Source organism: Sardina pilchardus, chromosome 14 (assembly GCF_963854185.1).
Source record: "Sardina pilchardus chromosome 14, fSarPil1.1, whole genome shotgun sequence".
Classification (NCBI taxonomy): Eukaryota; Metazoa; Chordata; class Actinopteri; order Clupeiformes; family Clupeidae; genus Sardina; species Sardina pilchardus.
The window spans coordinates 11,433,118-11,455,199 of NC_085007.1; the positions used below are offsets into that span (position 1 = coordinate 11,433,118).

Genomic DNA, 22,082 nt, shown 5'->3' on the forward strand with positions numbered 1-22,082 from the left:
TAAAGTGTTTTGACATACTCAAAAACATTTAAAGTGAAGAGTTACAAAAAGAGTTTATTATTATTAAATCATATTTATTCACTATTAAAAGCAGATTTTGTACACATTAAACAAAGCAAAGAAAAATAAATAGGTAACACCATGTTAAATGTAGAACTATCATACCAAGAACCAAAACGAGTTCTCAGAAGAGGAATGCTATATCTACTGTAAGCGTTCATAGCGTTCTTTGTTTTATTTTACAGCAATTATACTCTAACGTGTAGGACAGGTTTGTTAGAATTGTAAAACAGAGATTGACAATGTGAGGTGTTACACATAGATAAAATCTAACTTTTCAATAGCAGCTTGATTAATCTGGACATGAGGTATTTACTGGGTCACCTAGCTTTCTAGAACAAGCCATCAATAGTGATAATGTTTGTCTTCTGTTTTAAACATATGGACTCCAGGGGTATGGGAGTGCTAACAATGGATGAAAACTGAAAAGATGTAGCCTCCAAATACACTTTACTCCCAGTGAATGTTTGCATCCTCCAATACCACCACAAATCTAAACAATCATAAAGTATGTTTTTCTGTTTTGTGGGTTTTTGAATTCTGCAGCACAAATCCCTATCCTAAACTTTAATGCTGTTGGAATACCCCCGTAAAATAGGTCAAATGTTACCAATTTTGTGGAATGCCCCCTAAAATAGGTCATATGAAAATCCAACATCCCTCACAGTTTGTTGCACAATTTGATATGTGATGCCTAAAATAACATTCAGCGCTCCAGCATGCTTTGTGCTTACAGTTCGCTTACACATCTGCTTCATAATTTTTCTAATATATATATATATATATATATATATACATATATATATAAAAGCTATTACAAGAGTACTGAACACAGATTTATTAAAGTCATACTGGGCGCACCAACCCTTAATGAGAACACTACAAATGCTAATTACCTCTAATTTTGTATCACTAGGATATATTCACTTCATTATAGACTGCTGTTAGGCGATGGTTAAACAACGGAACCTAATTTAACACAGAACCCCCTGAGGCATAAGTCATCTGCAGTAAGTGCCACAGATAAAAATGTATTTCATTTGTGTGTTTATACCCGGGGGACTGCAGTCTCTCAGATGTGAGGCTAACACAAGGTCTCGTTCTACCACTGAGCACTGGATGTACTTCTATAGCTGAGGCAAATTGGTGTATATATGCCACTTATGTCATCTAATTGGGTTGAACTCGTACGCTGCATCGATGCTGCATCATCGTACGCTCGTACGCTGCTGGGGAACGAGAATGATGGCATGATGGAAATGTTAACCTGATCTGGTGGAAAAATATACTCATTTTTCTACATGTCACACCTCTGTATGTCCAGAATAGAACAGATAACACTGAAGGGTTCTAGAGAGGAGTGAATTATGTGGCCTTAACAGGACTCGTGTGAAAGTGTGGTGCCTGTCTTATGGGAGAGGTAGCCTATGCCAGGATGCACCCATACTATTGAGGAAGATACATCTACACTGTTGAAAGCAGCTAAGGCTGATCTATATCTCTTCCTTAGGCTCCTTAGAAGGTGATTCCTGTTTGGTCTTCTTAGTTGGAGGGCCTTCCTCTAATTCCTGCTCAACATACAAAAAACCCCAAAAACATTTGATTACTGAGCCTATGCACGTAAACGACTGCGTATAAACAAGAATGTGTATAATTTCCTTAACAGTTGGCATTCAGCAATCAACAACTTATGAATAGTTTAAAAAAACATATGAGGGGCTTTTAACCTTACAGGAAAGCAATTCTCCATGTAGTGTTACCTGAGTGTCTTTCGTTGCATCTGAGGGGAGGTCCTGCCCCCTAGAGGCTTGGGGACTTCGTTTGGTCACAACAATCACAGAGTTTTCTGCCGATCTGCTTTTCACTGCATTAAAAGATTCCACGTTTACATGCAAGACTATGACAACATTGACTTCTTGATATAATTAATGACATTTGTGTAAAACTGGTCCTCAATGAATATCCATAAATAATCCACCTGTACTGAGGCATCCAAAACCAAGAAATAAATCCAAATTGGACCAAAATTTAGTCTCTGATGTATATCTCTGTTATGTATGCTCTGTTCTTTTGACTGACATTGTAAGGAAGCATGTTTAATTTATTTGGTTGCTACATTAGATTGGGAACCCCGCATGAGCAGTATATTTACCCACTGAGAATCTGTTCAGCACCACAGAGAACGACCAATGTGTTAAGCCTCACCTGTCTCAGTGCCCGAAGTCTGACTGTCACTGCCCTGATCCTCGGCCTGTTCTTTCCTGGCATCAGCACCATCTGTGTGGGTCACGCCAGCCTCCTCTTTAGGGGCTGCAGTGTCGCTGCTCTCCCTCTGGGTGGAGCCACTGAGCTCAGGCCCAGGGCTGCCATGACTGTTGGCCTCCTGCTTCACAGGTGAGGAGTCGGCGATGGAGCTGTGGTTACTGTTTTCATCTGAGGAAAAATAATCCCTGATGAGAAACCGTCAAACGCACAGCACAATAACATGGGAACTGAAACTGATATGCAACATCTGGCCTTTCACAGTATGTGCTGATCCAGCTGAGACACACCAACACACACAGACACACGCATGCACACACACAGACACAAGCATGCACACACACAGACACAAGCACACACACACACACACACACACTGTACACCAAACCATACACACACACACACACAAAAGCTTATGTACAACAAAATGGGCACAAAATACATCCACTCACAAGCGCACAAACCCAAAGACTTATGCACACATATGCATCAACATACATACAAACAGACAGACAGACAGACAGACAGACATACAGACACACACATACAGACAGACAAACAGACAGACAGACAGAGAGACAGACAGACAGACACACACGTACAAAACAAATCCACACACAACTGACACCTAAACACACAGACTTTCCCTCTTACCATGCATATCCATCATTCCTGGGGAGGAGCTATTTTCGGGAGTGGTGACCTCTGATCCATATTTCTCATCCTGTCCATTCTTCTTGTTTTTATTTTTCTAAAATAGTCAGAAATAACTGTAAATTAAACATCATGATGCTGTATAGGTATTTTGCCCGTGTTCTAATGTACTGCATTTTCAGGTCTCCACTGCTTGTAGGCTAATGGAGACAACCTTATAGCCTAATTAACCATAGCAGTGGGCATTATATTACCACATACCACCCTCTAAATATTAATGACTTATACAGTTCTGCTAGGGTGCTGATATTCCACTTCAAAAATTTACTTAGGAACTTACATCGTCTGACTTTGACTCTGCTACAGGAACCCATTTATAAATACGCAGTGATGTGTCGCCCACTGTCACCCATTTCTTCTCCCTGCAGGTAGGCACATGATAAACAACATTTACCCATCTTTACTGTTGAGAAAGATACACAAAATTGCAAAAGTAGACTAGAAGTATTTTACATAGTAGAAGTTAACTAGAAATGCAATTCCAAGGAATTACCAGTGCATGAAAATGCAAAAAAAGGTAGATATGGTTACTAAGGTGTAGCTAGGGTAAACATGGTGGTTGCATCGTTTACAGAGAGTTGATAGTGTGAAGGTAGACAGTTTAAAGCTGAAACATTCCAGTTCTAACTTAACTAATGATTTCTATTCATGTTAAAATGTTGATTAGCTAACTTAGCTAATGATTTCTAGCAGTTGTGCTAAAAATGCTAATTATGTTAGCAATGCTAACTTTACTAACAATGCTAACCAGGTTGATTAGCTAACTTAACCGATGTTTTCTAGCAGTAATGCTAAAAATGCTAACTATGCTAACAATGCTAGATTTGGTAACAATGCTAACCAGGTTGATTAGCTAACTTAGTTGATGATTTTTTGCAGTTATGCTAAAAATGCTAGCTATGCTAACAAAACTAACCATGCTAACTAGATAACTTGCTAGTGAGGACTTTTATTTTGAAACATTTGTTGCTAGGGTATCCATGGTGGCCACTATCAGGAAACAAGAAGTTACTGCAGTATAATCATGTTGGTTGCTATGGAAACGGTCATAAACGCTTAATTTTAATGGTTGCTATGTTGGTTGCTAGGTACATGGAGGTTTCATGTAGTTGACTGGAGGCATAGTTGATGATAACTGACAGTTGGAATGGTTGAACAGTTAAATAGTTGAGTAGTTTCAATGGTCAAATGATTTAATAGTGTATTATTGCAGTGAGGACTTTTATTTTGAAACAGTTGTGGACAGAGGAAACAGTTAACAGGATCTGTAGTCTTAATGAGATTGTATGCTTCAAGCCTGAGACAGAAGGTGCCTCTCATATAGCGTTTACGCGTCCTCTCTCGCTCCTCACTGATCTACATAAAGAATGATGGAGCGGCAACAATGGGATAGTCTAGCCCTTCTTCTATCTTTCTTTATGTAGATCATTGAGGAGCGAGGGAGGACATATAAACGCTGCTTGAGAGGGACCCACAGTAAATACTTTAAAAGTTGTATGTAGATAGTCTAATTAATGTTGATAGACAGAATGTTTAATGGATGTTGATAGGCAGATTGTTTAATAGATATTGATTGACAGTTTAATGGTGGATGAGTGAATGGTCTGAAGAAGATGAATGGATAGAAGGTTGGATGGAATGTGCCTTATATTCTTGTTAAGAGAGACACTGATACAGCTCTCTGAGAGTAGTTGACACAGGTGTAATCAATTTAACTGGCTAGTCTTAAGAGAGCCAGAGTGTACTCTTAAAACCTGAGATAGAGTAAATAATTAAAAAGTTGAATGTAGATAGTCTAATGAATGTTGATAGACAGAGAGTTTAATGGATGTTGATAGACAGATTGTTTAATAGATGTTGATAGACAGTTTAATGGGTGGATGAGTGAATGGTCTGAAGAAGATGAATGGATAGAATGTTGGATGGAATGTGCCTTATATTCTTGTAGAATGGAGAGACACAGCTCTCTACTGAGAGTAGTGGATACAGATACAGGTGTAATCAATTTAACTGGCTAGTCTTAAGAGAGCCAGCCTGAGACAGAGTAGATTGTTTAAAAGTTGAATGTAGAACGTCTAATTGATGTTGATAGGCAGACTGTTTAGAATGGGTGGATGAGTGAATGGTTTGAAGAAGATGAATGGATATAAAGTTGGATGGAATTAGGAGGACTTATTTTGATACTGTTGTGCACAGAGGATACAGGGGAACAGAATATGTAGTCTTCAGAGAGATTGCCTGAGAGAAACTGACAGTTGGTGCCCAGGTGGCTGACCAGCTGGAGTAAGATTCTAATTGCTGCAGTGATGTCATAATGAGCAATGTTAAGTCTATGGGGGAAATTGTAATAGTTTTTAACTAATAGTTTAAAAAGTATAAAAGTTACAAAGTTGAAAAATACAAAGCAGGCATGGCATAAGCAAGACCTACGCAACAACGTTTGAATGAAGTTTCTACGTTAAACGGTTGAAGCTGAATTGCGTGCGTTAGAAGAAGAATAATAATAACCCCCCCAGCACACGACGTCATTTCAACGTTGATATTTGGGCTAAATCCCGTCGGTCCGTCATGGCCCTGATTTCAACCAAAATTAGACGTAGAATAATGGTCTTGTTTTGGCCGGCCCATTTTGGTCTAAGGAAAGACGTCTTTAGCACGTCCTTTTTCAGACCACATATCAACTAATTAAATCCTGATGTAAATTATCAGTTATAGTCTACCTAGGACTACATTATCGTTCCTGTCGACCATCTTTCCCCCCCGGGGATTGCCCAAATCCGCCGCGAACTCTACGGGCGCCCGGCGCCGCCATCTTGGCTGCCGTTAACTGCGTGTGTGACTTTTGTTTGTTTACTCATGGCAACAGTTGATATGGACGGACAACTCTGTTTTTAGCCTTCTCCCCTCTGAAAAAAAAATCAGAGGAAAAATTCAGATGGAAAAAAATCAGTCATTGAAATAATGAGTAATTAAAATTCTGATAAAAAAAAAAAATCACATAAATGTTCACGTAAAGGAGACAGGAGTGAACTCTGCGCATGTACAAGAGGAACGGAGGCGGGAAGCCGAACTTTGTTTGAAACACACAGTCAGTTGAAGCCGTTGAAGAACAGCGTGAAGATGGAACCTGCTACTGAGGTAAGTGAGTTTATGCCTATGATTTAGGAAGTAGAAATGTAACATTTTGATCGAGAGTCAGTTTTGCCGAAAACGAGATGAATGCTCTGAACACCATCAACAGTGCTATCAGAGATGATTAAAGCGGACAGCGGAGTAATCGAGGGTCTGTATGTTACCATGCTAACTTAACCTGTCCTTAACCTGAAATTCTTCTGTGTTAATTCACTCTACCGCTGATAATGTAGTCGGACTTGAAACCCGTTTGTAATTGCTGTTAGGTCCCGTTATCTCTATGAAAGGAAAGTATTTTCTGTCTGATCTATTCAACACAATTTAGGGCCGTTTGTGGTAACGTAGGAAGTTAGGAACCTGATTGCAACACGCATGATTTCGTGGACCTGCTTAGAACGTTCACAAAGGTAGCGCGAAAATTTGAATTTTTTTCGCGGCTAGATCTACCCGTCCCGAAGAGTCCTTTGTAACCATGGATATCTCTCCACCGTCCTGCTAGATACACTAGACTAGAGTAGACAAGCAGCGCGCTGTTATCCACTTCATTTTTGTTGTAGCATTTTGGTAGCAACAACTTGTACTTGTTGCCAACACTATTTTAAATACCAGAATCGCTATTAGGCCCACTCTCCATTTATTGTTTATGGTTCATAGCAAGCAGTCATCATTACCAGACGTGGAGAACCTGTTGACCAGTTGTGCAGCATGTTAATAGTGTTATTGTTGTTGTTGTTATTATTATTATTATTTTTATGAATAATAATGATAGTAATATCTATCTATTTATTGACTGTCATTTGGCACAGAGTAGTAACAGAGTGGTCAACATTGTCGAGGCTCAGATGCCCAGGTTGTGCAATATGTTGGTATTTTAAAGTGAAAGGTAGGGGAAACTAGTTGTGTGTTTATGTGATTGTATTGTAGCGCCGAAGCTATGTACCCCCTTGTTGGACTATCCCCTGTGGTCCCTTGTGTCCCCTGGTTTCCTGGTCTGTGTGTGTGTCTCCCTCTTCCTCCTGTGTTATAGACTGTGTCAATAAGTTCTGATGGGTTTGTGTTTAATGATTATTTTTGGAAATTGGTTATGTAAGAAGTGACACTTCCAGCGTGTTTTTACTAGACGCTGCTTTTGATGTCTGGGATTCCTGTCATTTTTCTGTGTAACTGTTGCTTTTTCTAAAGCCTTTGCTCATTTGTCTTCTCAGCACATCAACTCTTAAGTGTGTCCCTGGAAGATCTACCATCAACTTCCAGAACTGCAACTGCTAGTACTGTCAGATGGTGAATGCTACTCAGGGTAAAAAAAAAAACTTTACGTAAAACCATTTTCATCTATTATTTCAAGTTCTGTCTCAAAATGTGTTTGAAGCCATTATTCTAAGCTAAAGTAACTGCTGGATGACTTTGAAGAATCTGAACAGTGTACGGTTCACTATGTACTGAATTTTATTATTTCTAAGTGTTGTAGCAAGCAAAGTTGTTTTATTCTAACTTTGCTTTTTTGTCTTTTTTTTTTGAAACAGCAAACACCATTGTTACACCACTTTGAAGGAGAGCCTGGTCATTTGGTCCCCTCAGCTTCTCCCTTTCTCAGTGATATGTTCATTGTGGCTGGGAGAATTGTGGGGCACTCTTTCCTTCATGGAGGACCCTGCTTGTCTGGACTCTGTGATGTGGTTGTCCATACTGCTTCGTGGGAGCCCAGACACGGCTACAGTAAACCTGGAGGACTGTGCAGACCTGGACATTAGAGAAACAATCAGGCTTGTATGTTTACATAGAAAATACTAATGTTTGATGTTATGTTGTGTTTTTATTTTGTTTTGTTGTTGTTTGTGTGTTGCCCCCAAAAGACTGTGGGTCTTTGATTTTATAATGATTTTAGAAAAACTGAGGAGTCAACTGGTGGACCCACTATTATGATTCTATAAACTTTTAACACACTGTCTAACCATTATGTATCTCTTTCATGCTCTCCATCTTCAAGCTGGAGGTGGAATCAAACCTATCAGCTGAAGAAATGGGAAGGGTACAGAACGTGGCCTCTTCCTGGGACCTCCCTCCGCTAACCACAACCAACAGGGCCCTTAATGCTGTGAGTGAAATACATTTATATTTCCCTATGCTTTAGTGTGCTATACATTTTCCTTTCCCCCCCGCATTTGGTAATTTAGTCAATCAGCAGACGCTTCTATCCAAAACATCCTAAAACTACACTTTGGAGGTGTGTTTTTTTTTTATGTCGGTCTGGTTTGACTTGATGTAGCCGTTTTAAGACGACTGCAGACGTGATTATTTCTGAGATTCTGATAAGTTTTCAACCATGACGTATGCACAATAAATTCCAGTTTTGAAAACATATCAGAATCTCAGAAATAATCACGTCGTGACGCCTTCTAAATGCGGCCGCGCTGTCAGCTGTTCATTCACGACAGCGGAAGAGAAAAGTACATTAGCATGCTAAATTCGACATCCAAACGTAACGAGGAGACTCGCGCGAGCTAAACTGCTATTAATTCTGCTTAACATGCTGCGCAAATGTGTTCAAAACGGCTGCTGTACGGTCCTAAAATGTACACCGTACTGCTGCATTCAAGTTAACTCTGCTAACGTCTCACAACGTAGCCTACATTAGGGAGACTAAACTAAGTTATGCATTCGAGCTGTATCTCCAAGCGTTAGAATAGTGTCAACGAAGAGACTCTTGTGTGGGGGCGGATCTGTGGGGGAAATCAATGTGAATTGGAATTGTACATTGTAATTGATAACACCTGCGTGTTCAGGGCTGTCCGCGGTGAAGCCAGAGAGGGTTAGGAGACGCTAGCTAAGGCCGGGGATGTAGGAGTGAGGACTGATTGTCGCTTCCCAGTCAGGGGGTTTTCCTCGTAAGCTGCTGTGGAGGCAGCGTTGGATCGGGTACTTCACCGGTCAGCGGGCCGGTCAGCGGTTGAGACCACACAAGAGTCTCTTCGTTACACTATTCTAACGCTTAGAGATACGGCTCGAATGCATAACTTAGTTTAGTCTCCCTAATGTGGGCTACGTTGTGAGACGTTAGCAAAAGTTCACTTGAATGCCGCCGTTTTGAACACATTTGCGCCGCATGTTAAGCAGAATTAATAGCAGTTTAGCTCGCCGTATGTGGCAACAACAATCCTTCAACAATCGTTAATGTTTTGTTAAATGCACATGCAGAGGCAGTGGTTTCATTCGGGCAAAGAAAAAGCTGCGTGCGCATGTTATCAATGAAAGTGATTCAATTGATAACATGATTTAAAAATAATTTCAATCGTACAACATAGAACATTATTTCGTGGCGGCCCGCCACAGATTACTCAATGTATGGGAAACACTGTTAATGAAAATGTTTCCTGTCATTTCAGCTGCGGTGAAAAATGGAGCAACAAGGCTGACCGTGACATCGGGAGAGCTGAGGCAGATCATCTTAAACATGATGCACCTGGACGGTCCGGTGGCGGAGACTTCAAGAATTAAATAAAATTACAATGAAATGGATAACGTTTGTTTGACTGTTTGTTTACGCCTAGCTTGCTATTGTAATGTAGGCCTATTAGATTATGTATTTATCATCTAGATGGTTAAGTTGGTAAATGAAAATGCTTAATGCACATTTTAAAAGCCTATAATAGGATAATATAGGCTTATTTTAACAGCAATAGTATGGGTAATGGTAAAGTTAGTAAGTGCTTAATGCACATTATTTAAAAGCCTATAATAGGATAATATAGGCTTATAAATTAATATACAACAGCAAAATTCTGGTTGAAAATAGGTCCATGGCAGCACCTAAACAAGACGTGGTTTCAACCAAATTTAAACGTTGAAAAGGCGTCTTTCCATAGACGTCTTTTCAACGACCATGAAAAGACGTCATCTAACCTTTCACTTTTAAACCAAACTGGGCCGTTGTTTCGACGACTTGACAAGACGTCTTTTCAACGACTTTTCAACGTGATTTTGCTGGGGGGGAAGAAGAAGAAGAAGACCGAGGAAGAACAGTACAGTGCATTTTCATGCACTGTAATTATGAGACGACAGATGTGGAGTATTCTGGCCGTTTCATTGCACTCAAACTGACATTGTTTTTTTTCCCCCCCAGCAAAATCACGTTGAAAAGTCGTTGAAAAGACGTCTTGTCAAGTCGTCGAAACAACGGCCCAGTTTGGTTTAAAAGTGAAAGGTTAGATGACGTCTTTTCATGGTCGTTGAAAAGACGTCTATGGAAAGACGCCTTTTCAACGTTTAAATTTGGTTGAAACCACGTCTTGTTTAGGTGCTGCCATGGACCTATTTTCAACCAGAATTTTGCTGTTGTATATTAATTTATAAGCCTATATTATCCTATTATAGGCTTTTAAATAATGTGCATTAAGCACTTACTAACTTTACCATTACCCATACTATTGCTGTTAAAATAAGCCTATATTATCCTATTATAGGCTTTTAAAATGTGCATTAAGCATTTTCATTTACCAACTTAACCATCTAGATGATAAATACATAATCTAATAGGCCTACATTACAATAGCAAGCTAGGCGTAAACAAACAGTCAAACAAACGTTATCCATTTCATTGTAATTTTATTTAATTCTTGAAGTCTCCGCCACCGGACCGTCCAGGTGCATCATGTTTAAGATGATCTGCCTCAGCTCTCCCGATGTCACGGTCAGCCTTGTTGCTCCATTTTTCACCGCAGCTGAAATGACAGGAAACATTTTCATTAACAGTGTTTCCCATACATTGAGTAATCTGTGGCGGGCCGCCACGAAATAATGTTCTATGTTGTACGATTGAAATTATTTTTAAATCATGTTATCAATTGAATCACTTTCATTGATAACATGCGCACGCAGCTTTTTCTTTGCCCGAATGAAACCACTGCCTCTGCATGTGCATTTAACAAAACATTAACGATTGTTGAAGGATTGTTGTTGCCACATACGGCGAGCTAAACTGCTATTAATTCTGCTTAACATGCGGCGCAAATGTGTTCAAAACGGCGGCATTCAAGTGAACTTTTGCTAACGTCTCACAACGTAGCCCACATTAGGGAGACTAAACTAAGTTATGCATTCGAGCCGTATCTCTAAGCGTTAGAATAGTGTAACGAAGAGACTCTTGTGTGGTCTCAACCGCTGACCGGCCCGCTGACCGGTGAAGTACCCGATCCAACGCTGCCTCCACAGCAGCTTACGAGGAAAACCCCCTGACTGGGAAGCGACAATCAGTCCTCACTCCTACATCCCCGGCCTTAGCTAGCGTCTCCTAACCCTCTCTGGCTTCACCGCGGACAGCCCTGAACACGCAGGTGTTATCAATTACAATGTACAATTCCAATTCACATTGATTTCCCCCACAGATCCGCCCCCACACAAGAGTCTCTTCGTTGACACTATTCTAACGCTTGGAGATACAGCTCGAATGCATAACTTAGTTTAGTCTCCCTAATGTAGGCTACGTTGTGAGACGTTAGCAGAGTTAACTTGAATGCAGCAGTACGGTGTACATTTTAGGACCGTACAGCAGCCGTTTTGAACACATTTGCGCAGCATGTTAAGCAGAATTAATAGCAGTTTAGCTCGCGCGAGTCTCCTCGTTACGTTTGGATGTCGAATTTAGCATGCTAATGTACTTTTCTCTTCCGCTGTCGTGAATGAACAGCTGACAGCGCGGCCGCATTTAGAAGGCGTCACGACGTGATTATTTCTGAGATTCTGATATGTTTTCAAAACTGGAATTTATTGTGCATACGTCATGGTTGAAAACTTATCAGAATCTCAGAAATAATCACGTCTGCAGTCGTCTTAAAACGGCTACATCAAGTCAAACCAGACCGACATAAAAAAAAAACACACCTCCAAAGTGTAGTTTTAGGATGTTTTGGATAGAAGCGTCTGCTGATTGACTAAATTACCAAATGCGGGGGGGAAAGGAAAATGTATAGCACACTAAAGCATAGGGAAATATAAATGTATTTCACTCACAGCATTAAGGGCCCTGTTGGTTGTGGTTAGCGGAGGGAGGTCCCAGGAAGAGGCCACGTTCTGTACCCTTCCCATTTCTTCAGCTGATAGGTTTGATTCCACCTCCAGCTTGAAGATGGAGAGCATGAAAGAGATACATAATGGTTAGACAGTGTGTTAAAAGTTTATAGAATCATAATAGTGGGTCCACCAGTTGACTCCTCAGTTTTTCTAAAATCATTATAAAATCAAAGACCCACAGTCTTTTGGGGGCAACACACAAACAACAACAAAACAAAATAAAAACACAACATAACATCAAACATTAGTATTTTCTATGTAAACATACAAGCCTGATTGTTTCTCTAATGTCCAGGTCTGCACAGTCCTCCAGGTTTACTGTAGCCGTGTCTGGGCTCCCACGAAGCAGTATGGACAACCACATCACAGAGTCCAGACAAGCAGGGTCCTCCATGAAGGAAAGAGTGCCCCACAATTCTCCCAGCCACAATGAACATATCACTGAGAAAGGGAGAAGCTGAGGGGACCAAATGACCAGGCTCTCCTTCAAAGTGGTGTAACAATGGTGTTTGCTGTTTCAAAAAAAAAAGACAAAAAAGCAAAGTTAGAATAAAACAACTTTGCTTGCTACAACACTTAGAAATAATAAAATTCAGTACATAGTGAACCGTACACTGTTCAGATTCTTCAAAGTCATCCAGCAGTTACTTTAGCTTAGAATAATGGCTTCAAACACATTTTGAGACAGAACTTGAAATAATAGATGAAAATGGTTTTACGTAAAGTTTTTTTTTTTACCCTGAGTAGCATTCACCATCTGACAGTACTAGCAGTTGCAGTTCTGGAAGTTGATGGTAGATCTTCCAGGGACACACTTAAGAGTTGATGTGCTGAGAAGACAAATGAGCAAAGGCTTTAGAAAAAGCAACAGTTACACAGAAAAATGACAGGAATCCCAGACATCAAAAGCAGCGTCTAGTAAAAACACGCTGGAAGTGTCACTTCTTACATAACCAATTTCCAAAAATAATCATTAAACACAAACCCATCAGAACTTATTGACACAGTCTATAACACAGGAGGAAGAGGGAGACACACACACAGACCAGGAAACCAGGGGACACAAGGGACCACAGGGGATAGTCCAACAAGGGGGTACATAGCTTCGGCGCTACAATACAATCACATAAACACACAACTAGTTTCCCCTACCTTTCACTTTAAAATACCAACATATTGCACAACCTGGGCATCTGAGCCTCGACAATGTTGACCACTCTGTTACTACTCTGTGCCAAATGACAGTCAATAAATAGATAGATATTACTATCATTATTATTCATAAAAATAATAATAATAATAACAACAACAACAATAACACTATTAACATGCTGCACAACTGGTCAACAGGTTCTCCACGTCTGGTAATGATGACTGCTTGCTATGAACCATAAACAATAAATGGAGAGTGGGCCTAATAGCGATTCTGGTATTTAAAATAGTGTTGGCAACAAGTACAAGTTGTTGCTACCAAAATGCTACAACAAAAATGAAGTGGATAACAGCGCGCTGCTTGTCTACTCTAGTCTAGTGTATCTAGCAGGACGGTGGAGAGATATCCATGGTTACAAAGGACTCTTCGGGACGGGTAGATCTAGCCGCGAAAAAAATTCAAATTTTCGCGCTACCTTTGTGAACGTTCTAAGCAGGTCCACGAAATCATGCGTGTTGCAATCAGGTTCCTAACTTCCTACGTTACCACAAACGGCCCTAAATTGTGTTGAATAGATCAGACAGAAAATACTTTCCTTTCATAGAGATAACGGGACCTAACAGCAATTACAAACGGGTTTCAAGTCCGACTACATTATCAGCGGTAGAGTGAATTAACACAGAAGAATTTCAGGTTAAGGACAGGTTAAGTTAGCATGGTAACATACAGACCCTCGATTACTCCGCTGTCCGCTTTAATCATCTCTGATAGCACTGTTGATGGTGTTCAGAGCATTCATCTCGTTTTCGGCAAAACTGACTCTCGATCAAAATGTTACATTTCTACTTCCTAAATCATAGGCATAAACTCACTTACCTCAGTAGCAGGTTCCATCTTCACGCTGTTCTTCAACGGCTTCAACTGACTGTGTGTTTCAAACAAAGTTCGGCTTCCCGCCTCCGTTCCTCTTGTACATGCGCAGAGTTCACTCCTGTCTCCTTTACGTGAACATTTATGTGATTTTTTTTTTTTATCAGAATTTTAATTACTCATTATTTCAATGACTGATTTTTTTCCATCTGAATTTTTCCTCTGATTTTTTTTTCAGAGGGGAGAAGGCTAAAAACAGAGTTGTCCGTCCATATCAACTGTTGCCATGAGTAAACAAACAAAAGTCACACACGCAGTTAACGGCAGCCAAGATGGCGGCGCCGGGCGCCCGTAGAGTTCGCGGCGGATTTGGGCAATCCCCGGGGGGGAAAGATGGTCGACAGGAACGATAATGTAGTCCTAGGTAGACTATAACTGATAATTTACATCAGGATTTAATTAGTTGATATGTGGTCTGAAAAAGGACGTGCTAAAGACGTCTTTCCTTAGACCAAAATGGGCCGGCCAAAACAAGACCATTATTCTACGTCTAATTTTGGTTGAAATCAGGGCCATGACGGACCGACGGGATTTAGCCCAAATATCAACGTTGAAATGACGTCGTGTGCTGGGGGGGGTTGTCATCTAAACTAGGTCAAAAACAGGGTCTTCCGAGATCATGTTACAAATATCATGTTGAAACACTATGGTTGAAACGTGCATGCACCATATTATAATTATTGCTGAATTTACTCCATAATTATTACAAACAGCTGAGCAGTAATATGTTGGGTGTTCACCCCCGACAGGCAGCGTCTCTGCATTCGAGACTTCCCCTCTCCCTCCCGCGACACGCCTGTCTGCGCTGAGTCGCTCAAAGCGCTAAATTTAAACCTCGAGAATGTCTTAAAACAAGTAGACTCTGGGGCACCGGCGTGGTAAGCTCAGTCGGGAATTTGTTATTGGATGACTAGAGTTGTTAACGGGTCTCGGCCGTCCGCTCTCCGCTAGGTTTTCGCCAGCCAGGGGAGGAGGAATGGCTGCTCGTGACGGCAACGACATGGCTTCTAGGCTAAATCGATATCCGTGTAGAAAATAAATACGTACCACAGATATTATGCGAAATCTTAAATTCTAACCAACACCTTGTTTATTCCCGGCTTCCAACTAGGCTATCTGTTCTTCAGACAACTTGGTTAAAACATGACCCTTCTTCCGAATGTGTTATGCTAGGTCTCTCGCCTCCCCCACTGGTTGAGCTGTGGCTGAAGGCAAGAATGTAACTGGCGTTAACTAACTAGGCATCTTACCATTTTCGTACTTTCTCGATAGCGGCCATAACCCGCTTGATGTCATCTTTGGCCCTGCTCCGGGTCTCTGCGCGCACCGACCTACCCGACATGACGGCTGACGGCTCGCGGGTTCAGCAACTCACACACACGCAACTCTGCGCTTTCAGAAAACAGGAGAGCGCCCCTGCGCGAGCTGATTGCTACGTCTGTCATGTACAACACTGTTCCAGACGTTTTAAAGACAAAATGGACCAAATCTAAAACATTTAAGAAAATACAATATGGACCTTGTTGATCAAATAAATATTGTATATTTTGAAAGCTGCAAATCTGTGGCTCTCTACACACTTCACATTTGAGTATCCAAATAACTGATCTCAAAAGGTCACCACAAGAGTAATGTGAATATTTACCTGGTGGTATTATCAGGCCTTAACACCCCAGCAACTTTGGAAGTGATCTTTTATGTTTACCCCTTGATTGAACAACTTAATCTATGTTTGTTAAATATGACCATCATCAACGTCTTACCATACTTGACTGATGCAAGTAGTAACACTAAATATGTGGGTATGGAAGGACAGCGTGGACTACTTTTAGATATTTTTTGATCGATGACATATCATGAATAGGCAGTGTGACACCTCATTGATCATTATGTATCAAAAACACAGGCCAGTTCTCTACATATAAAAGCTCATGTTAAACGTATTAACATTTATTGTGAACAGCAACACTATGATTTACAAATACAAATCAAGTCTGTACATTTTTATAACATAGTCCTGAGGGTAGCAGGATATTCCAGCCATCCGTTCTTGCCTCTGCTGGAAAAGAGGAATATCCAGGCAAGTAGGACCACAAGGAATAGAGGGTGTCTGACCTTTAACTGTTTCCTGCCCCACTACAGATAACATATTCTGTTCTGTTGTGAATACATTTCAAAGTAGTTTATAAAACACCAATATTTTAACTGGTTTGTTTTGGCAAAAGGTAAGCTTTCCTGCACAGACTTCATCAGGACCTCATATGCCTGACTATGTCCCCAAGCATCTCTCTCTCTCTCTCTCCAGAACTCGCTCAAACTGCAGGTGACTCACTCACACCCACATCCACTCTGTTGTGTTCTATGCTTTGGGCCCTTGGGTGCCCTCGGAGTCCAAGTCCCAAGATTCGATTACACTACGAGTCACGCCGACCAGACATCTGGTTATCAAAGTCCTCAGTACTGATTTTACCCTTCTTCAGTTTCTTGAGGAGACGGGTATCGCTCCGGAGTTCAGCCATGTCTTCATCTTCAATGTCAGATCCCTGCAAACAGAGACATCTGACTTATCAGCACAGAGAAAAAAAATGACAAACGTAAATAAACACACATAGCAGACTCGAGAAACATGTAACATCTGACGAAGGTGTTTTGTACCTCTGCCCGCTTTCTCTTGGCAGCATTCTTTTTCCTTCTTTCTTTTTTGTTGTTCTGTTTGGACCAGGATTTGTTCTTGATGAAGCTTTTCTTGGGCATCGCTGGTTTCTCTTTCAGTTCGGCAAGCTTCTTCTGTCTCTGTTTCTCCCGTTGTTTGTCCTTGAAGCGAATGGTGTCTGTATCCACCGCCTCCTCCTGGAAGTCGGGAAAACTCTTGCCCCACAGTTCCGGCATCTTAGGCATGCGGAGAAGCGCAAAGCCCTTGGCCAAAGTAGCAAAGTCGAGATCTAACAGAACAAACAGACAGACACACACACACACAAAAACATTGAGTCCAATTATGGGAGTGCATGTGCGGGAAAGCAAGCAGTAAAGTGTGATCAGAGGCATGAAGTGGACAGAGGCGGGTTGAAGTTAATTAATGAAAGGTTTGGTTAAAGCAAACCAACAGCATCTGTTGACCAAAACCTTTCAACTGAATGCGTCGGAGAGAGATTATGTAGCCGGTGGTGTACAACCGTCAAATCAGGGCATTGCTGACAACATATGTCATATGTTATATGTTGTATGTTATGTGTGATGTGTAATGTGCCATGTGCAATATGTGATGTCTCATGTGTGATATGTTATATGTGATGTGAACATCAAATGCTGCTATCTCTTTTATGGAATGTTGATTGATGTGTGAAGAAGAATATCCTTATAGGACAATAAAGACTCTATCTATCTATCTATCTATCTCTATCTATAAACTGACTAACATAATATAGCATAGTATACTCTTTTGATCCCGTTTAGTCTCTGCATTTATCCCAATCCGTGAATTAGTGAAACACACACAGCACACAGTGAGGTGAAGCACACACTAACCCGGAGCAGCGAGCTGCCTGTTACCATAGCGGTGCTCGGGGAGCAGTGAGGGGTTAGGTGCCTTGTCAAGTGCACTTCAGCTGTGGATGGGGGCATGGGAGAGCAGTGCTCAACCACTCCCCCGCCCACATTTTTCCTACTGGTCGGGGATCGGCCCGGCAACCCTTCGGTTACCCACCCCGAAGACCTAACCAGTAGGCCGTGGCAATGACACTTGAGCTAACAGCAAATCAAGTAAGAGTCCTACTCATTTAAATGTATGTACTGTATTACATAGTATTTCAATATGTGGCAATACCTGATTGCACATGTCAGAGGTAGAGACTCACCTTTGATCCTGAAGATGAGGCTGCACTCATGTTTGGCGTAGGCCTGGAAGTAGGATACAAACGCTCGCATGCCCTTCTCAAAGATAGCACGGTCTGAAAGTGCCAGGGCCTTTATCTTTGGCAAGACGTCCACCACATCCTTTATACGAGGTAATTTTTGCAGAGGGCACTGACGACAGAACATACATACACAAATATCAGTACACACTACCGCAAACCACTGATGGGCGCAGCTGTGGGTCAGCACAAATAAAATCACACGTACAATGACACGTCAAACATCAGCTACACATGACTATAAAGGATAACAAAGATACAGGTATCAATCATATCTATACACACAAACCAGCATGCTCTAGTCTACATGCACTAATAGCGCAGTGAAAATAACCATAGGCATCTATTGGATAACTTCAGTTGGGACTCTAATAATATTGATGACCAACACGGCTCTCATAACTAACCGGATCATTTTGACTTCAGGACAGAGTAGATATAAACAGGGAGTGATCAAATACCTTCTGGTTGATGGACAGGAAGTTGACATACGTCTCCTCCATGGGCAGCAAGAAAACAAGGGCATTGCCATGGTTACCAATGCGAGCAGTTCGGCCACAGCGATGGACAAAAGAGCTGTAGAGACAGTGAGAGTTGACAGTGAGAGAAGCAAAAGCTTCTGTTCTGTCCGGTAAAAAAAGTCGGCAGGGTTTTCTCAGTTTCTGTATTATTAGCTTGGGAACATTTCAGATATCTAACTGTATTGTTAGAATGTTTGTTGTTCACCCTCTAGCAGCAGTAAAAGGTATCTTTTTTAAGAAAAGTAGAAAACAGTGTATGTAGATGTGTAGAATTAGGATTAAGATTAGTGAAAGGTGCTGTTTTGATCTAATAAATGCAGTCTGCGCTGTTGCAGGGAGGAGAGATGTTTTGCTGTTAGATGTGTGTAATCATTGTCATAATGTGTAATGTGTGAATGTTAACAGACCTGGCATTGCTGGGAGGGTCATACTGCAACACCCAGTGAACATCTGGGATGTCGATGCCTCGTGCCATCACATCTGTGCACACCAGAATCCCACTAGAACAGAAGAGACAGAGATATCTGAGCCTGCAGTATCCTCTGTTTGAAGTCAAAGGACATAGCCACACATGTCATTATAACATGTGCTTCTCAGAAACTGAACACAGGACATTGGTATTGGACCTACATGCAAATAATTTCTGTGCACTCCCTCTCAATATACATTCTACATTCACATTACAATTACACCATTTCCATTTAGCCACATTTTGGGCTTCATTCCAAATTTGTTGAGACAAATAATTCACTGGATTCTGTGGAGAACAATGAGTCATGCCAGCAGCTCATGAGAGAAAGAGCTGTTGACCTTCTAACCTCTTGAGCTCTCGGAATTCAGAGAAGATTTTGCTGCGTTTGTCTTTCTTGTCCATCTTGCCGTGGATGCAGAGGATGGTGACCTTCTTGATGAGAACCTCCAGGGCTTTCCCAAAGTACTCCACACAGGCACAGGTGCTATGATCACACACAAAATATGTCATCATACACTACACAAATGCGTTATTTACACAATTACAGCTACAGTTACAGTTGACTGGTATTTGGCACTTATCCAAAGCCACATAAGTTACAATGGTTCTCCAACCTGGGCCAACGATTTGCCAGGTTGGATTATATATATACTGTATATATTTACAGTGCATAAACACAGTCTCCATTGCCTGGTTGTCACTTTTACTAAAAGAAGAGCACATACATCTTTTAGTAAAAGTGAAAACCAGGCAATGGAGACTGTGTTTATGCACTGTTTGTATGCAGTGCCCATGTGAGGTCTGTGTTCACATGAGGCAGACGATGTTGAGCCTGGTACACACCTGAAGAACACCAGCTGCTTCTCATTCTTGTGCTGCCTCAGGAAGGCCACCAGTGTGTTGAACTTCTCCTCAGCTCTACACATCTGTACAGCCGACAAGCCACGTGACATAAAGAAATACACATAACAATTACCAGAGGAAGTCTCTCGCTCTCTGTAGTGACACTTTTTGTTTAATCAACACTATTCATGGGTTTCATCAGGTCCCTTTCCACAGGTGTATAATACCAAGCACCTTGATTATCAGTGCAGATTGCATTGTGCTTGATTAATACACCTGTGAAATATGAAACTCATGAATAGATATCAAACTCAAAGTAGGTGTTGTACTCAGGTGGCAGGTGTACTCACAGTGTAGTAGTTGCTGAGTCTCGCTGGGGTTTTCTGAGAGTTGCTGGCAGCTACACCCTTCTCCTTGACTGCGATTCGCACAGGGTTGCGAAGCCCCGCCCTCACCAACTTTTCCAGTTCCTGTGTCTGAGTGGCGGAGAACAGCCCTGTCCTCCGTTGCTTGGGCAAGTAGCCCAGGATGGTGTTAAGGCTGGCAGCAGGGAAAAGATTGATGGGGTGTTTGAGAACAACAACATGATGTGATCACAGAGATACGAGTTTTTTAGTGTGGCTTAATAGGATGTTGAAGGACTGAAAGGGGAGTACCGTACCTAGCTTCAAATCCCATGCCAAGCAAACGGTCGGCTTCATCCAGAACAAGAACATCCAAAGTCTTCACACAGCTGGCCAGATCCAGTCCATCAGCTTTCCGACGGAACATGTCTTCCAGGCGACCCGGTGTTGCCACAATAATATTTGCCCTATCAGGAGAGATCCAGTAAACATCACTAATTAAAATCCTTGTAACAGACTACAAGTCATGGATGGCAACTTGGGTAGTTGACACGTCTGTGTGAGAAAGTCTGAATACATACCCCTGGCTCTTAAACCTCTCCACATCATCAATAGGATTGCTGCCACCAACCAAAAGAATTTGTCTGCATGGGGGTAAAATTTTCAGTCAAGCTCTAGTCATGTAAATCTGGAGAGAGGATCTGGCTTACAATAAAAGTTGTTTACTGACCTGAACTGGGGATATCTTTGCAAGAAACGTCCCATAACCTCACTAATTTGTAGGGCCAGTTCTCGAGTGGGTGTGATGATTAGTGCACCAATCTGAAAAGAAAGGTTGTTTAGGTAAAGTACTATTGATTTTTCTGTTGCTTGGTATATTCCCCCAAAACCACAAAAAAACAAGCCTAGAGGTATGCGAGTCGCTGCATTGGATATACCTGTAGCTTCTTAAGCTGCTCTTCACGTTTGCGGAGAATCTCAAGAATCGGAATCACAAAGGCAAGAGTCTTTCCGCTGCCAGTCACCTTAGATCAGATCACATACAATCAGAATGTTTTGAACAAGATGCAGCTGTTATGCTGGATCAACATGTGGTTTTACATAATTATGCTGAACCAAACTTACCGCTTCGGCAGCCACATCTTTGTTACTCATGAAGAGAGGTATGCAAGCGGCCTAAAACAGAAAAAGTGGCCATACGTCATGTCACCACCTCATGTAAACAATACTCATGCTTGAGAAGTGCCATGATGAACATACCTGGACTGGAGTCATGTGGGTAAATTTCAATTCGTCGAGAGTCTGTGTAATGTTGTCGTCCAGTTTTACTGGTAAACTGTCCCATTTTCCAGCTGTTGAGTTTTCCATCCTACATTAACCAATTCACTTCATACAGCAACAACTCTTCATCTAGCACTCAGCTCCTCTACCTCCGTCTGGTCTGAAACCATGCTGAACCTACTTCCTGTCCAAAGCTGCATAGTGTCCGGACTGAAACACGATGCACAAACTTGGTTCCGCTGTGTAGCTAGAAAGATGTAGGGCTGTATTTTGGTGATCAGATTCAGAACTGAACCGGCGCCATCGTTTTCGTTAAAATATTTATTTGTCTCTCAGAATAAATTTGCCTTCCTTCAGAAGTGTATTTTCCCTCATTGTTTTCATTGTGAGAGT

The 22,082-nt window shown here is 41.4% G+C and overlaps 2 protein-coding genes and 2 long non-coding RNA genes across 4 annotated transcripts; 1 reads left to right on the forward strand and 3 right to left on the reverse strand.

Moving 5' to 3' along the window:
- Positions 1 to 876: 876 nt before the first annotated feature.
- LOC134100499 (B-cell CLL/lymphoma 7 protein family member A-like) lies at positions 877 to 15,701 on the reverse strand. The gene is made up of 6 exons (XM_062553720.1): positions 15,568 to 15,701; positions 3,317 to 3,398; positions 2,977 to 3,073; positions 2,266 to 2,493; positions 1,821 to 1,924; positions 877 to 1,628 (listed from the first exon to the last, which is right to left on the reverse strand). Exons 1-6 carry the CDS (start codon positions 15,657 to 15,659, stop codon positions 1,554 to 1,556), a joined length of 678 nt encoding a protein of 225 aa, XP_062409704.1. The 5' UTR covers positions 15,660 to 15,701; the 3' UTR covers positions 877 to 1,553.
- On the forward strand, positions 6,107 to 9,687 carry LOC134100501 (uncharacterized). Its single transcript, XR_009941280.1, has 5 exons — positions 6,107 to 6,174; positions 7,374 to 7,465; positions 7,692 to 7,935; positions 8,156 to 8,263; positions 9,552 to 9,687. It is a non-coding gene; the product is annotated as an uncharacterized LOC134100501 (long non-coding RNA).
- Positions 10,751 to 14,331, reverse strand: LOC134100500 (uncharacterized). Its single transcript, XR_009941279.1, has 5 exons — positions 14,264 to 14,331; positions 12,973 to 13,064; positions 12,503 to 12,746; positions 12,175 to 12,282; positions 10,751 to 10,886 (listed from the first exon to the last, which is right to left on the reverse strand). It is a non-coding gene; the product is annotated as an uncharacterized LOC134100500 (long non-coding RNA).
- A 538-nt stretch (positions 15,702 to 16,239) lies between the features above and the next one.
- ddx55 (DEAD (Asp-Glu-Ala-Asp) box polypeptide 55) lies at positions 16,240 to 21,878 on the reverse strand. The gene is made up of 14 exons (XM_062553721.1): positions 21,669 to 21,878; positions 21,534 to 21,584; positions 21,347 to 21,433; positions 21,139 to 21,230; positions 20,990 to 21,052; positions 20,726 to 20,875; positions 20,415 to 20,604; positions 20,065 to 20,147; positions 19,568 to 19,705; positions 19,157 to 19,249; positions 18,690 to 18,804; positions 18,172 to 18,340; positions 16,973 to 17,259; positions 16,240 to 16,860 (listed from the first exon to the last, which is right to left on the reverse strand). The coding sequence occupies exons 1-14, from the start codon at positions 21,774 to 21,776 to the stop codon at positions 16,732 to 16,734; spliced, it is 1,755 nt and encodes a 584-aa protein (XP_062409705.1). The 5' UTR covers positions 21,777 to 21,878; the 3' UTR covers positions 16,240 to 16,731.
- Between the last annotated feature and the right edge of the window lie 204 nt (positions 21,879 to 22,082).